General features: G+C 51.0%; 1 protein-coding gene across 2 annotated transcripts in view; it reads left to right on the top strand.

The window, feature by feature from the left end:
* Window positions 1–5,103, top strand: part of PLK4 (polo like kinase 4) — a 78,969-nt gene extending 73,866 nt beyond the window's left edge. Inside the window, exons 14-16 of one of the 2 annotated variants that reach the window (XM_075348760.1) lie at window positions 4,197–4,328; window positions 4,447–4,553; window positions 4,661–5,103. In XM_075348760.1, the coding sequence (XP_075204875.1) occupies window positions 4,197–4,328; window positions 4,447–4,553; window positions 4,661–4,760 (339 nt within the window). In that variant the 3' untranslated portion in view covers window positions 4,761–5,103. The remainder of the gene's footprint in view (window positions 1–4,196; window positions 4,329–4,446; window positions 4,554–4,660) is intronic. The other variant, XM_075348751.1, reaches the window with a different exon arrangement.
* Window positions 5,104–14,634: the final 9,531 nt, after the last annotated feature.

Genomic DNA, 14,634 nt, shown 5'->3' with positions numbered 1-14,634 from the left:
GCGCCCCTGTAATTCTCTCTGCCCTGCTAAGGGCAGATCAAAGTGCTGTAATGCGCAGGTGCAGGGAAAGGTCAGAGTGTCAGTGCATGTGCACTACAGTAGTTTGATCTGCCCTCGGCAGGGCAGAGAGAAGTGCAGGGGCGCAATGGAGGACTCTGTGGGGATGATGTAGGACTCATCGTCCACACGGAGCAGGGACGGAGGACAGTGATTTACAATCACAGTGGAAGTGCCGGATCTAGATCGGCAACCCTTATCAGACCCGATCACCTCGCACAGGAGTATAATTAATAAAAGTTGTGTTTCTTCGGCGCTCCATTGGGAGACCCAGACGATTGGGTGTATAGCTACTGCCTCCGGAGGCCACACAAAGCATTACACTAAAAAGTGTAAGGCCCCTCCCCTTCTGGCTATACACCCCCCGTGGGATCACGGGCTGATCAGTTTTCAAGCTTTGTGCGAAGGAGGTCAGACATCCACGCATAGCTCCACTGTTTTTAGTCAGCAGCAGCTGCTGACTATGTCGGTTGGAAGAAAAGTGGGCCCATATGGGCAGGGCTGTGGAGTCGGAGTCGGAGTCGTGGAGTCGGAGTCGGAGTCGGAGCTCATTTTGGTGGAGTCGGAGTCGGAGTCGGTATAAAATGCACCGACTCCGACTCCTAAAATATATAATAAATTGGGGACAGGAGTGCAATGCAGAATGTGCTGAATATTTTACTAAATAACAACATTTAGTATAATGCTTATATTTAAGTGAAAAATTTATTGTAGTACAATGTGAACATCAGACATTTAATTGTTTTTATGATACAATAATCAAGATATTTGGATAGAACATAAAATATTTATTGGAATACAACTTTAGAACACAAAAAAACTAATAAATTGTAAATATGTAATATATATAATATATATATATATACAGTGTATATACACACACACAAGATATATATGTAATCTACTGTATATTACATAGTGTATTACATATTTACAATTTATTACAGTTTTTTGTGTTCTAAAGTTGTATTCCAATAAATATATTTTATGTTCTATCCAAATATCTTGATTATTGTATCATAAAAATTATTAAATGTCTGATGTTCACATACACATATTCATGTACTACAATAAATTTTTCACCTAACTATAAGCAATATATGTAGGAGTCGGAGTCGGAGTCGGAGTCGGAGTCGGAGTCGGAGTCGGAGTCGGAGTCGGAGTCGGAGTCGGAGTCGGAGTCGGAGTCGGAGTCGGAGTCGGAGTCGGAGTCGGAGTCGGAGTCGGTGCAAGAGAATTTGAGGAGTCGGAGTCGGAGTCGGTGCAAGAGAATTTGAGGAGTCGGAGTCGGAGTCGAAGGTTTGGCTTACCGACTCCACAGCCCTGCATATGGGGCCCCCAGCATGCTCCCTTCTCACCCCACTTTTGTCGGGTGTTTGTTAAGGTTGAGGTACCCATTGCGGGTACGGAGGCTGGAGCCCACATGCTGTTTTCCTTCCCCATCCCCCCTCAGGGCTCTGGGCGAAGTGGGATCTTACAGGTCTCCAGGCACTGAGACCGGGCTCCATCCACAGACCCAGAGAACCTGCTGGATATGGAGCTAAGTATCGTCAGGGACAGGCCCTGCTACATTAAGGTACTCTGTGTCCCCGGGCAAGCGCGCACACACACACCAGCATTGCTGGGAGTGTTAGTGCGCCGGGGGCAACAGCGCGGAGCGCTCGTGCTATTATTCACTGCAGCTTAGCTGAGTGACTTTATGTGTTAGAAACTGCCGCGCTGGCCGCTGCTGGGTGTTTTTTACATTGTGGCGCGGCTGGGACTTGTGGTGCGCCGGGGACTTCCGCGCTGGCCGTGCACATGGACGGCCGCGCTTATTACTCGAGTCCCCGGCTTTGCGGCCTAGTTTTCGTTTCGTTCCCGCCTCCAGCCCTGCCAGTCAGGGGAGAGGCGGGACGCTGTACAGACAGTCAGCGCCGAGGGCTGGAGTCTGCTTTGCATTCTCCAGCCCCCTTCACTGGACACAGTGGGACGCCAGTTTCCCGCTCTTGTCTGGGGCACGCCCACGGCCCGCCCCTCTTCACTGGACGCCGGCAGCCATTCCTGCACGCAGTCCGAGCTGGGGAACGGAGACATGCTCTGGGCAACCAGTCACAGGGCTCTGGCGACCACACATCCGCGTTATAGGCGGGCGGTAAGCAGCACCTGAAGTGCTGACCCCACTAAATAACGGGCTAGGAAGCCGACGTCTGCCAAGATCTACCACAAGGCGTGGAAGTTATTCTTATCTTGGTGCTCTGCTTAGGGAGTGTCTCCCTGGCCATTTGCATTGTCTCCTTTTTCCTCCCTTCCTGCATCTGGATTGGGAAAAGGTTGGTCGCTCGGCTCCCTTAAAGGACAAGTCGCAGCGCTGTCGGTATTCTTTCAGAAGCGCCTAGTACGACTTCCTCAGGTACGCACGTTCCTGCAGGGGGGTTATCACATTGTTCCTCCGTACAAGAGGCCGTTAGACCCATGGGATCTGAACAGGGTATTAATTGCTCTCCAGGAGCCGCCCTTCGAGCCTCTGAGGGATGTTTCACTTTCTCGACTTTCACAGAAAGTGGCCTTTCTGGTAGCGGTCACGTCTCTTCGGAGAGGGTCCGAACTAGCAGCGCGGTCATCCAAAGCTCCCTTCCTGGTGTTCACCAAGATAAGGTAGTGCTGCGCCCGATCCCAGAGTTTCTCCCTAAGGTGGTATCCCCTTTTTATCACAATCAGGATATCTCCTTACCTTCCTTTTATCCATTTCATCGATATGTAATGGCTTTGCATTGTTGGATCTGGTGTAGAGCACCCAGAATCTACATTCCCGCACGGCGCCCTTGCGCCGCTCGGATGCACTCTTTGTCCTGGTCACTGGTCAGCGCAAGGGGTCGCAGGCTGCAAAATCCACCCTGGCTCGATGGATCAAGGAACCAATCCTTTAAGCCTACCGTTCTACTGGGCTTCCGGTTCCATCAGGGCTGAAGGCCCATTCTACCAGAGCCGTGGGTGCGTCCTGGGCATTACGGCACCAGGCTACGGCTCAGCAGGTGTGCCAGGCGGCTACCTGGTCGAGTCTGCACACCTTCACCAAGCATTTTCAGGTGCATGCCTACGCTTAGGCGGATGCCAGCCTAAGTAGATGAGTCCTGCAGGCGGAGGTTACCTCCATGTAGGGAAGGGCTGTTTTTACAGTCCAAACTTGAGGTATTCATTTACCCACCCAGGGACAGCTTTTGGACGTCCCAATCGTCTGGGTCTCCCAATGGAGCGCCGAAGAAGAAGGGAATTTTGTTACTTACCGTAAATTCCTTTTCTTCTAGCTCCAATTGGGAGACCCAGCACCCGCCCCTGTTTCCTTCGGGATTTTTGGTTTGTTCGGGTACACATGTTGTTCATGTTGAATGGTTTCAGTTCTCCGATGTTCCTTCGGATTGAATTTGTTTAACCAGTTATTGGCTTTCCTCCTTCTTGCTTTTGCACTAAAACTGATCAGCCCGTGATCCCACGGGGGGTGTATAGCCAGAAGGGGAGGGGCCTTACACTTTTTAGTGTAATGCTTTGTGTGGCCTCCGGAGGCAGTAGCTATACACCCAATCGTCTGGGTCTCCCAATTGGAGCTAGAAGAAAAGGAATTTACGGTAAGTAACAAAATTCCCTTCTTTTTTATGTTATACAGATCAGCTTGGGCGTCTATATACAGTTTTATAGAATGCTGCATTTAAGAGCTCACTGGTGGTGGCCGCAGATTATAGGGAACATTCGTTCTGCTGTAAAAAATGACCTGGCAATATGATTTCACAGGTCCGTACAATTACTGTGTTACCATACTTAGTGTTTTCTTTACAATTTAAATGGGGAAAAGGAATAGGAAATTCATTAAAAAAAAAAAAAATCGTGTTGTGGTTCCCTAACCATCATCTGCTGGGAATTATACAAGCTCAGCGACTGAGCTCGCATTAAGGTCTGGACCCAACACATGACGTCTCATTGCGTTATATGCGGTAAAATGTTCGGAATAAAGCTACAAAGTTATTCATATAATTTTTTTCAATCTGTGCATCGAACACTGCTCCTTTCAGTCATTGACCATGTTTCCCTGCTGAAATAATGAACTCTGCGGGGGAATATTTACTACAGTATTTATGACTTGAGATATTCCTTTTCTTTTCTAGATTCTTTCCTATGAGGGCTCTGTATTTTCAGCTCAAAGTGCTCCTTCTTCCAAAACATCAAAAGGTCACACTCCAGATCCTGGCCAAGTCTTGAAGTCCGTTTTTGTTAAAAATGTTGGCTGGGCGTCCCAAGTAAGTGGAGGTTTTGTTACGTTGATAAACCACGCACACTGTATTTATAGTGATCACTTGCTAAGATAATAGAATCGTGACTGATGGTATGGTCATGTCATTTTCCCTTCCTTACTAGCTGAACACAGGGGCTGTGTGGGTGCAGTTCAATGATGGCTCCCAGTTGGTTGTGCAGCCTGGAGTTTCATCCATTATATACACCGCACCAAATGGACAAGTAACCAGGTGAGGTTATACTCGATGGATGACATTGTACCGAGCAGTAAAAGTAATCATCTGTGAACTCCATGTAATATTTTGCAGTCTATAACATAAGATCTTTTGTTTTGCAGACATGGAGAAAATGACAAACTCCCAGAATACATAAAAAATAAATTACAGTGTCTCTCCTCCATCTTGATGCTCTTTGCAAATTCCTCCAGCCACTCGTGACCCTGAACCCTGTGTATTCTCCCATAAGTGCCTTCTCGCCAATACATGTTCATTGGTCTTAAGTCGTCTTGCTTCTTATCAGGTGTTTTTCCTATTTCTTTTTAATAATGTCTTTACATTGTGGCATAGGATGTACATACGTGTGAGCGAGCCACCGCCATCATGAAGAGTACTACTGTAGAACTGTCTATATGTAAATGTTGTATGTCTTGTAATATGAAAAGTATTTTTTTATCTTAACTTATACATTGTAACCATCGTAATGAAATCTTCCTGCAGAAATCTATATAATAAATGCAGTGACCCAGAGTTTTAACAGATCTTCTTTCCATTAAATGGTTCTATGGCATTAAAGCAAACTAAGCACCACATGTTCAGAGAAAATCCGCCCGTCTTTTGCCGTTAAAATGAGTCCATTGCATTGTTGTTTCCTTGCACTGAGGCTACGTACCTGTGATGATTTGGTGCGTTTTTGATGCTACAGATTATACATGTTAGTGTTTTTGTTTTTTTGTTTTTTTTTCTCAGCTGCGGTTTTCCACTTTTTGCCATATTGTGTTTTAACCCCTTCACCACCCAGCCTGTTTTCAACCTCCTGACAAGCCCTTTTCTTTATCGTTCCTATGGGAGACCCAGACCATGGGTGTTTAGCTTCTGCCTCCGGAGGACACACAAAGTACTACACTTAAAAGTGTAGCTCCTCCCTCTGAGCTTATACACCCCCTGGAGAACCAGATCTAGCCAGTTTATCGCTTTGTGTTCAGGAGGCATACATCCACACATGCATTCTCATCTGATTTGTTTGATTTTTGGAAAGAGTTTGAAGAAAAGCGGGTCCAAGCTGGACTCCCGGCATGTCCCTTCTCACCCCACTGTGTCGGCGGTGTTGTTAAGGTTGATTTCCAAGGCTGGAGCCTTACATGCCGCGCTCCTTCACCATCCCTCCTGGGCTCTGGATTGAAGTGGGAGCCAGCACGGTCTCCATGCCTGGCAGGAGTCCGGTCTCCATCCACAGCCCCTTGAGGATCCTGTTGGACCGGAGCACTCATCCCCAGGGACCTGGCCCTGCGTCTCAGCAGCTAAGTATCTGAGACGTTTGTGTTGGGGGTCCCAGTTCTTTATTGTATGGGGAGAGTATGCTGTATATGATTATTTTGCCTTTTCCGGCGGGTTCTCTAGCTTTTGCCTGAGAACCGCGCCGATGGTGCCTGCTTGTCGGCCTCGCCGCTTAAATTTAGGCCCCGACTTCGCCGGAGGCCTAGTTTCGTTTTCCTGCCCTCGCATGTCACTCATGCAGAGGGACAGGCTCGGCTCCTCCCGGCGGCCGTTCTACACAGGGGAGGGACACTCCCCACTGCTGGGGCGTCCCTCCTTCCCTGCAGGTCTCTATAGCCCTCCAGTTCCCGCTCTCCTATAGGAACGCCCCCTAGTCCCGCCCCCTCTCCTCGCTCCGGCGGCCATTTCTCACGCAGAGTTCACTCTGCTCTGGGACATTCTGCACTCTGCATCTCTGCTGAGGTGCTGTGCACTGGGGGACCGGGCTTCGGGATCTGGAGGGCACACAACACTGCGCCCAGCGGTCTGGTAAGCCACAGCCGGTCTCCGGTTGTGAACCTCTGTATATTCTCCCTGGGGTTCATTCTCTGCAAAGCCCCCACTCCAGCAGCATGTCTCACACAAGGAGCAAGGCTCCAAAGCTTTATTCAGTATGCACTGCATGTAAGCTCCTGCTGCCTGAGCCGAGTACTTATCCACACTGTGATGGTTGCTCTAACTTGGCGGTGCCACAGCCTGGAGTCTCACCCCCAGTGGTCTCTGAGGCTGCGGCTGCTGCACCTGTGGCTGAACCCCCGGCCTGGGTAGAATCCTTTTCTAGGTCCATATCCCAGTCATTTGCTGAGTCCATGGGACTTTTGTCCAGGACTTTGATGAATATGCATCAGCCCTCCTCATGGAAGGCAGATTCAGGGTGCCTCTAATACTCTTGACAGAGGATTCCTATCCTCTGACCTCCGTCCATCAGAGCTCACAGAGGATTCATCATCAGGTCCCAAACCCCGTCATTCTAAGAGAAGGCGCAGGGTTTCCTCCCCCTCCTCATCCCACGGCTCTTTCTCAAGAGCTGACTCGCAAGATGAGGAGGATGCCCTCACGGGTGGCTCGGAGGCTATGTATCCCATCGATTTCTCTGAGGGTGACTCAGATCTTAGTGACTTGATTGCTTCTATTAATTCTGTGCCGGATCTCAATCCGCCAGTCTCAGAGGAGCAACCCTCTCTGGCAGAAAAACATCAGTTTACCTCGCCTAAGAGAGTGAAGAGTGTGTTCTTTAACCACTCCAGTTTTCAGACCGCTGTGACCAAGCCCAGGGCCTGCCCTGACAAACTCTTTCCAAAGTGTGGTTCTGATGATCGGTTTCCATTTCCACCTGAGGTGGTCAAGGAGTGGTCTCACTCTCCAAAGGTAGACCCTCCGGTGTCTAGGCTCTCAGCCCGGACCGTTGTCGGTGGCTGACGGCACCTCACTTAAGGATTCCACTGACCGTCAGATTGACCTTTTGGCCAAATCTGTGTATGAAGCTGCGGGGGCCGCGTTTTCCCCGACTTTTGCAGCAGTGTGGGCTCTCAAAGCCATCTCTGCTTCTCTGGAGGAGATGCATTCCCTTACCAAGGAATCTATGCCTGAGATGCTTACCTTAACCTCTCAGGCTTCAGCTTTTTCATCTTATGCCATGTCTGCAATGCTAGAGGCTGCTCACCGCACTGCAGTGGCTTCAGCTAATTCTCTTGTTATCCGCAGGATTTTGTGGCTTCGAGAGTGGAAGGCAGATTCTTCTTCCAAGAAGTTTCTTGCTGGGCTCCCTTTTGCTGGTTCACGGCTGTTTGGTGAACAGCTGGATGAAATCATTAAGGAAGCTACTGGCGGGAAGAGTACTTCCATGCCACAAACCAAGACCAGGAAACCCGCCCAGGGTAGGAATCAATCGAGGTTTCGTTCCTTTCGTTCCTTCAACTGGTCATCCTCTAAGCCTTCCGCCTCGTCCGCTAACTAACTCAGCTAAGGATCAGAAATCCAACTGGCGCACAAAAGCGCGTCCGCAGAGTCCGCAGGAGGTTCTGCCACTAAGGCAGCCTCCTCATGACTCTCAGCCCGCTGCAGCCACGTCCTCAGTCGGTGGCAGGCTCTCCCACTTTGGCGACGCTTGGTTAAAACAAGTCTCCGATCAGTGGGTGAGAGACATCATATCTCACGGCTACAGGATAGAATTCTCTTCCAGCCCGCCAAACAGATTTTTTTTTCTCTCAACTCCCCCCTGCTTCAAGGCCGCCGCCTTCTCACAGGCCGTGGCATCCTTGCAGGCAAACGGTGTGATTGTACCAGTTCCTGCTCGAGAACGGTTCAGAGGTTTTTACTCAAACCTCTTCCTAGTTCCAAAAAAGGACGGTACCTTCTGGCCCATCCTGGATCTCAAGCTTCTCAACAAGCATGTCCGGGTGCGGCATTTTCGCATGGAGTCTCTGCGATCAGTCATTGCCTCTATGACCCAAGGGGATTTCCTGGCGTCCTTTGACATCAGAGATGCCTATGTACATGTGCCAATCGCAGTGTCACACCAGCGTTGGTTACGTTTTGCGATAGGAGGGGATAATTTCCAATTCGTGGCTCTCCCCTTCGGGTTATCCACGGCCTCTCGGGTATTCACCAAGGTCATGGCGGCAGTGATTGCGGTCCTGCACCTCCAGGGGTTGGCAGTGCTTCCTTATCTGGACGACCTTCTGGTCAAGGCTCCATCCAGCGCAGACTGTCAGCGGAGTGTCTCGCTCACTCTCGCCACTCTAGCCCAATTCGGGTGGCTTGTCAATCTTCCCAAGTCCACCCTGACTCCGACCCAGAGTCTCACGTACCTAGGGATGCAGTTCGAGACTTTGCCGGCACTTGTGAAGTTGCCCTTAGTCAAACAGCAGTCTCTCCGGCTAGCGGTGCGCTCTCTGCTGCGGCCCCGCCGTTATACCCTCAGGCGCCTGATGCAGGTGCTGGGTCAAATGGTGGCGTCCATGGAGGCGGTTCCCTTTGCCCAGTTCCATCTGCGCCCCCTGCAGCTGGACATTCTCCGCTGTTGGGGCAAGCGGCCTTCCGCCTTACACAGGTTAGTGGCTCTGTCGCCACGGACCAGGAGCTCTCTTCAGTGGTGGCTTCGACCCCTCTCCCTGTCCCAAGGGCGCTCCTTTCTGACTCCGTCCTGGGTGATTCTCACCACGGATGCCAGCCTATCCGGCTGGGGAGCGGTATATCTCCACCACAGAGCACAGGGCACTTGGACTCCGTCCGAGTCAGCCCTTTCAATCAATGTGCTGGAAACCAGAGCTGTGCTTCTAGCTCTCCTAGCCTTTCACCAACTGCTGGCGGGCAGGCACATTTTGAGCCCAGTCAGACAACGCGACAGCGGTTGCCTACATCAATCACCAAGGCGAGACACGCAGCCGCCTGGCAATGTTGGAGGTCCAACGCATTCTTCAATGGGCGGAGGACTCCAAGTCCACCATATCCGCAGTCCACATCCCAGGCGTAGAAAACTGGGAGGCAGATTATCTCAGCCGTCAATCCGTGGACGGTGGCGAGTGGTCCCTGCACCCGGCAGTGTTTCAGTCAATCTGCCGCAAGTGGGGCACTCCGGACGTGGACCTAATGGCATCCCGTCTCAACAACAAGGTTCCGGTTTATGTGGCTCGCTCCCACGATCCTCAGGCCTTCGCCGCGGACGCTCTGGTTCAGGATTGGTCCCAGTTTCGTCTGTCCTACGTGTTTCCCTCTCTAGCTCTCTTGCCCAGAGTCCTGCGCAAGATCAGAATGGAGGGCCGTCGAGTCATCCTCATTGCATCGGACTGGCCCAGGCGAGCTTGGTATCCGGACCTGCTCCAACTGTCCGTAGAGATGCCGTGGCATCTTCCGGATCGTCCAGACCTACTCTCGCAAGGTACGTTTTTCCGCCCGAATTCTGCGGCACTCAAATTGACGGCGTGGCTCTTGAGTCCTGGATTTTGACGGCTTCTGGTATTCCTCCTGAAGTCATCTCCACTATGACTCGGGCCCGTAAGTCTTCCTCCGTCAAGATCTATCACAGGACTTGGAAAATTTTGCTGTCCTGGTGTCACTCTTCCGGCCATCCTCCTTGGCCATTCTCGTTGCCGACCCTTCTGTCTTTTTTACAGTCCGGTCTGCAGCTAGGACTGTCCCTCAACTCTCTCAAGGGACAAGTCTCAGCTCTATCAGTGCTGTTCCAGCGGCGTCTCGCCCGGCTGGCTCAGGTCCGCACCTTCATGCAAGGCGCGTCTCACATCATTCCGCCTTACCGGCGGCCCTTGGATCCCTGGGACCTTAACTTGGTCCTCACGGTATTGCAGAAACCCCCCTTTTGAGCCCCTTAGGGAGGTTTCTTTGTATCTTCTTTCTCAAAGGGTGGCCTTTCTAGTTGCCATAACTTCTCTCAGGAGAGTCTCTGATTTGGCTGCGCTCTCCTCGGAGTCACCTTTTTTGGTTTTTCACCAAGACAAGGTAGTTCTCCGTCCGACTCCGGACTTTCTTCCTAAGGTGGTCTCTCCCTTCCACCTTAACCAGGACATTTCCTTGCCTTCCTTCTGTCCGGCCCCTGTTCATCGCTTTGAGAAAGCGCTGCATTCTCTGGATCTGGTGCGTGCTCTCCGGATTAATGTGTCTCGCACCGCTGCGCTTAGGCGGTGCACCTCTCAAGCTTTTCAAAGCACACTCGACCAGAGCTGTCGGTGCCTCTTGGGCTTTTAGGCACCAGGCTACGGCTCAACAAGTCTGTCAGGCTGCCACTTGGACTAGCCTGCATACCTTTTCGAAGCACTACCAAGTGCATGCTCATGCTTCGGCAGATGCGAGCTTGGGCAGACGCATCCTTCAGGCGGCTGTCGCCCACTTGTGAAGTTAGGCTCCGCCTACTTCTTAGGTTTTTCTGTTTATTCCCACCCAGGGACAGATTTGGAACGTCCCATGGTCTGGGTCTCCCATAGGAACGATAAAGAAAAAGAGAATTTTGTTTACTTACCGTAAATTCTTTTTCTTATAGTTCCGTATTGGGAGACCCAGCTCTCTCCCTGTTGCCTGTTGGCAATTTTCTTGTTCCATGTGTTATCACCGGCTGTTGTCGTGGACAGAGTCTCCGGTTGTTCCGGTTCTTGCTCGGTTCTACTTGTGGGTGGCTATTCTCCTTCAGCTTTTGCACTAAACTGGCTAGATCTGGTTCTCCAGGGGGTGTATAAGCTCAGAGGGAGGAGCTACACTTTTAAGTGTAGTACTTTGTGTGTCCTCCGGAGGCAGAAGCTAAACACCCCATGGTCTGGGTCTCCCAATACGGAACTATAAGGCTATGTGCGCACTAGAGCTTTTCACCCGCGGATTTACCCGCGGATTTGCCGCGGAAATTTCTTGAGAAATGTCTGCAATCTTTGTGCAGACATTTCCCAGCAAATTCTATGGAAAAAAAAAATAGCTGTGCGCACTGGTGCGGATTTTTCTCAAGAAATTTCCGCGAGAAGAATTTCTCGAGAAACTTTCTTGAGAAAATGAACATGTCCATTATTTCCGCAGGTACCCTGTGGATTTCGGCAGTACAGCCTGCAGAAATCCGCAGGGAACCACCCGCGGGAAAATCGCGGCAAATCCGCATGCGGATTTGGTGCGGATTTTTTCCGCAGGTCCGGAAATCTTTCACTGGCAGATGTTTCTCAAGAAATTTTCTTGAGAAACTTCACATCTCTAGTGCGCACATAGCCTAAGAAAAAGAATTTACGGTAAGTAAACAAAATTCTCTTTTTTTTCATATTGTACTTCATGTTAGTGGTAAATTTTATGAAAATTTTTTTTATATATATATATATATATATATATATATATATATATATATATATATATATATATATATATATATATATATATATATATATATATATATATATATATATATATATATATATATATATATATATATATATATACATACACACACACACCGTATTTTTCGGACCATAAGACGCACTTTTTTCCCCCCAAATGTTGGGGGAAAGTTGGGGGTGCGTCTTCTGGTCGGACTATAGGGCTGCGGCCAGGAATGAGGGTGCTGCAGGTCATCGGGGGCACGAGCAGGCAGCAGCAGCGCCTGCCGTGACCACGTGGGCCCGCTCATTACATATGCACGCCCATCATCCCGCCCATTTCTCAGCGCTGAAGCCGGCACTGACAGGTGGGCGGGAGGACGAGCGGGGACGCGCGCATAGCAAAGAGCCGGCCGCATGATCACCCCTGGCAATTACAGCCTGGAGTGATCATGTGCGGCTGTATTCACTGCCCCCCGCGCGTCATTACCAGCGCGGGGTGCAGTGAATCAGTACACTCACCCGTCCCCGTGTGTGGAGCCGCCCCCCTGCTGCACGCGATGTCTTCCTGTCTGTGCCCGTCAGCTGATCTGTGCCGAGCTGGTCAGCTGATCTGTGCCGAGCTGGTCAGCTGATCTGTGCCGAGCTGGTCGGCACAGACAGGAAGACATCGCGTGCTGCAGGGGAACGGCTCCACACACACAGGTCAGCGTGCCAGAGAGGAAGATACCCTCCCGGTGCTGCAGGGAGTGAGGAAAAGGTGAGTATAAACGTTTATTTTTTTTCTCTGTGCTATAGGATACAGGCCATATACCAGGATGGTATATGAGCACGATGGGGGCATATAGCAGGATGGGAGTATGCGAACAGGCTGGGTGGGGGGGGGGGGGTGTATGGGAAGAGGCTGGATGGGGGGGGGGTGTATGGGAACAGGCTTGATTGGGGGGGGGGGGTGTATGGGAACAGGCTGGATGGGGGGGGGGGTGTATGGGAACAGGCTGGATGGGGGGGGTGTATGGAAACAGGCTGGATGAGGGGGGGTGGGATGTGAACAGGCTGGAGGGGGGGTGGGGATGTGAACAGGCTGGATGGGGGGGGATGTGAACAGGCTGGATGGGGGGGGGGATGTGAAAAGGCTGGATGGGGGGGGGGATGTGAACAGGCTGGATGGGGGGGTGGGTGGTATGTGAACAGGCTGGATGAGGGGGTGGTATGTGAACAGGCTGGATGAGGGGGGGGGATGTGAACAGGCTGGATGAGGGGGGGGGGATGTGAACAGGCTGGATGAGGGGGGGGGATGTGAACAGGCTGGATGAGGGGGGGGGATGTGAACAGGCTGGGTGGGGGGGGGGGATGTGAACAGGCTGGGTGGGGGGGGGGGGATGTGAACAGGCTGGATGGGGGGGGGGGGATGTGAACAGGCTGGATGGGGGGGGGGATGTGAACAGGCTGGATGGGGGGGGGGATGTGAACAGGCTGGATGGGGGGGGGGGGATGTGAACAGGCTGGATGGGGGGGGGGGATGTGAACAGGCTGGATGGGGGGGGGGTATGTGAACAGGCTGAATGGGGGTTTATAGCAGGATCCTATACAAGGCAGGAGGATCATTACCAGGATGGGGTACCTTAGTAGAGAATTTGGGGACATTACCCCCATAACAGTGTCAGCAGCAGATCCTCGCCCCATAACAGTGTGTCATGACCACATTTTTTGCTTAAAGTTTTATTTTCCCATTTTCCTCCTCTAAAACCAGGGTGCGTCTTATAGTCCGGTGCGTCTTATAGTCCAAAAAATACGGTGTGTGTGTATATATATATATATATATGTATGTATGTATGTATGTATGTATGTATGTATATATAATTTCCATTTATTTGTGAAGAAAATTTGGTAAATATCAAAATGTTCTAACTTTGAATTTTGTTACCCTTAAACCAGAGAGTTGCCGTATTCTTCGCTTTATAAGACACACCCCCAAATTTGGTGAAGGAAAAAGATTTTATATTTTTGTTTTTTTTTTTAATGTTAAATGGGGTCCGTCTTATAATGCCAGTGTTCGTCTAACAAATCATATAGGGTATATGTCCCTCATGGCCCCCCATCCTAAAATTAGCCCCCTTAATCTGGATATGGCCCCTTTTTATATTGAATATAGCCCCATTGTGATGGCACACGTCCCCTACAGCTGGCACAGGTCTCCTATGGATGGCACATGTCCCCCTGTGCTGCACATGGCCCCTATGGGTGGCACACGTCCCCCTGTGCTGCACATGGCCCCTATGGGTGGCACACGTCCCCCTGTGTTTGATATGGCCCCATGCTGCTGCCAGTGCCCATAGTAAAATAAAAAACTCTTTACTTACCTTCTCCAGCGCTGTCCTTGCGGTGTCTCCCTCCGTGCTGCTGAGCTCCTGCACTTTCTGGTTCTCGGTGCCGGTCATGTGATCGGCACAGCAGAGTGACATCATCTCTGCGTGCCTGATCACAGCGGCAGCAGGGGGACCGGGGAGACACGCTGGAGGAGGTAAGTAAAGAATTTATCTTACTATGGGCAGCAGCATGGGGGCCATATCTAACACGGGGGGGGCATGTTCCATCAAAGGGGGCACAGGCACATATAATATGCGCCGCTCCCCCAGCGCATCACCGTGGTGTGGTTTCAGCACCACGGACCACGGTGATGGACAGCAGCAGTGCATATTATATGAGCAGGAGATCTCACGCTGCCTCCTGCAGCCTTCACTCTAGCCTCCATAAGCCTGCCTCAGCCTCCAGGACCGCTCCAGAGCTGCCCCCACCTCCCCTGGGCCCTGCAGTATATAATCTGTTGTGAGGCAAACCCTGGGATATGAAGATGAATTATGACTTCCAGTCATAATCGCTCTCATCACTCCATGGCAGTGCCCCCTCCCTTCTTGTTCTCAGATGTCCAGCATCTGTGAAGGTGTCACATCCCAGCAACACATCCCATGGCCATC

The sequence above is a fragment of the Anomaloglossus baeobatrachus genome, chromosome 1 (assembly GCF_048569485.1).
Source record: "Anomaloglossus baeobatrachus isolate aAnoBae1 chromosome 1, aAnoBae1.hap1, whole genome shotgun sequence".
Classification (NCBI taxonomy): domain Eukaryota; kingdom Metazoa; phylum Chordata; class Amphibia; order Anura; family Aromobatidae; genus Anomaloglossus; species Anomaloglossus baeobatrachus.
This window is presented reverse-complemented; position numbering and strand designations above follow the sequence as displayed.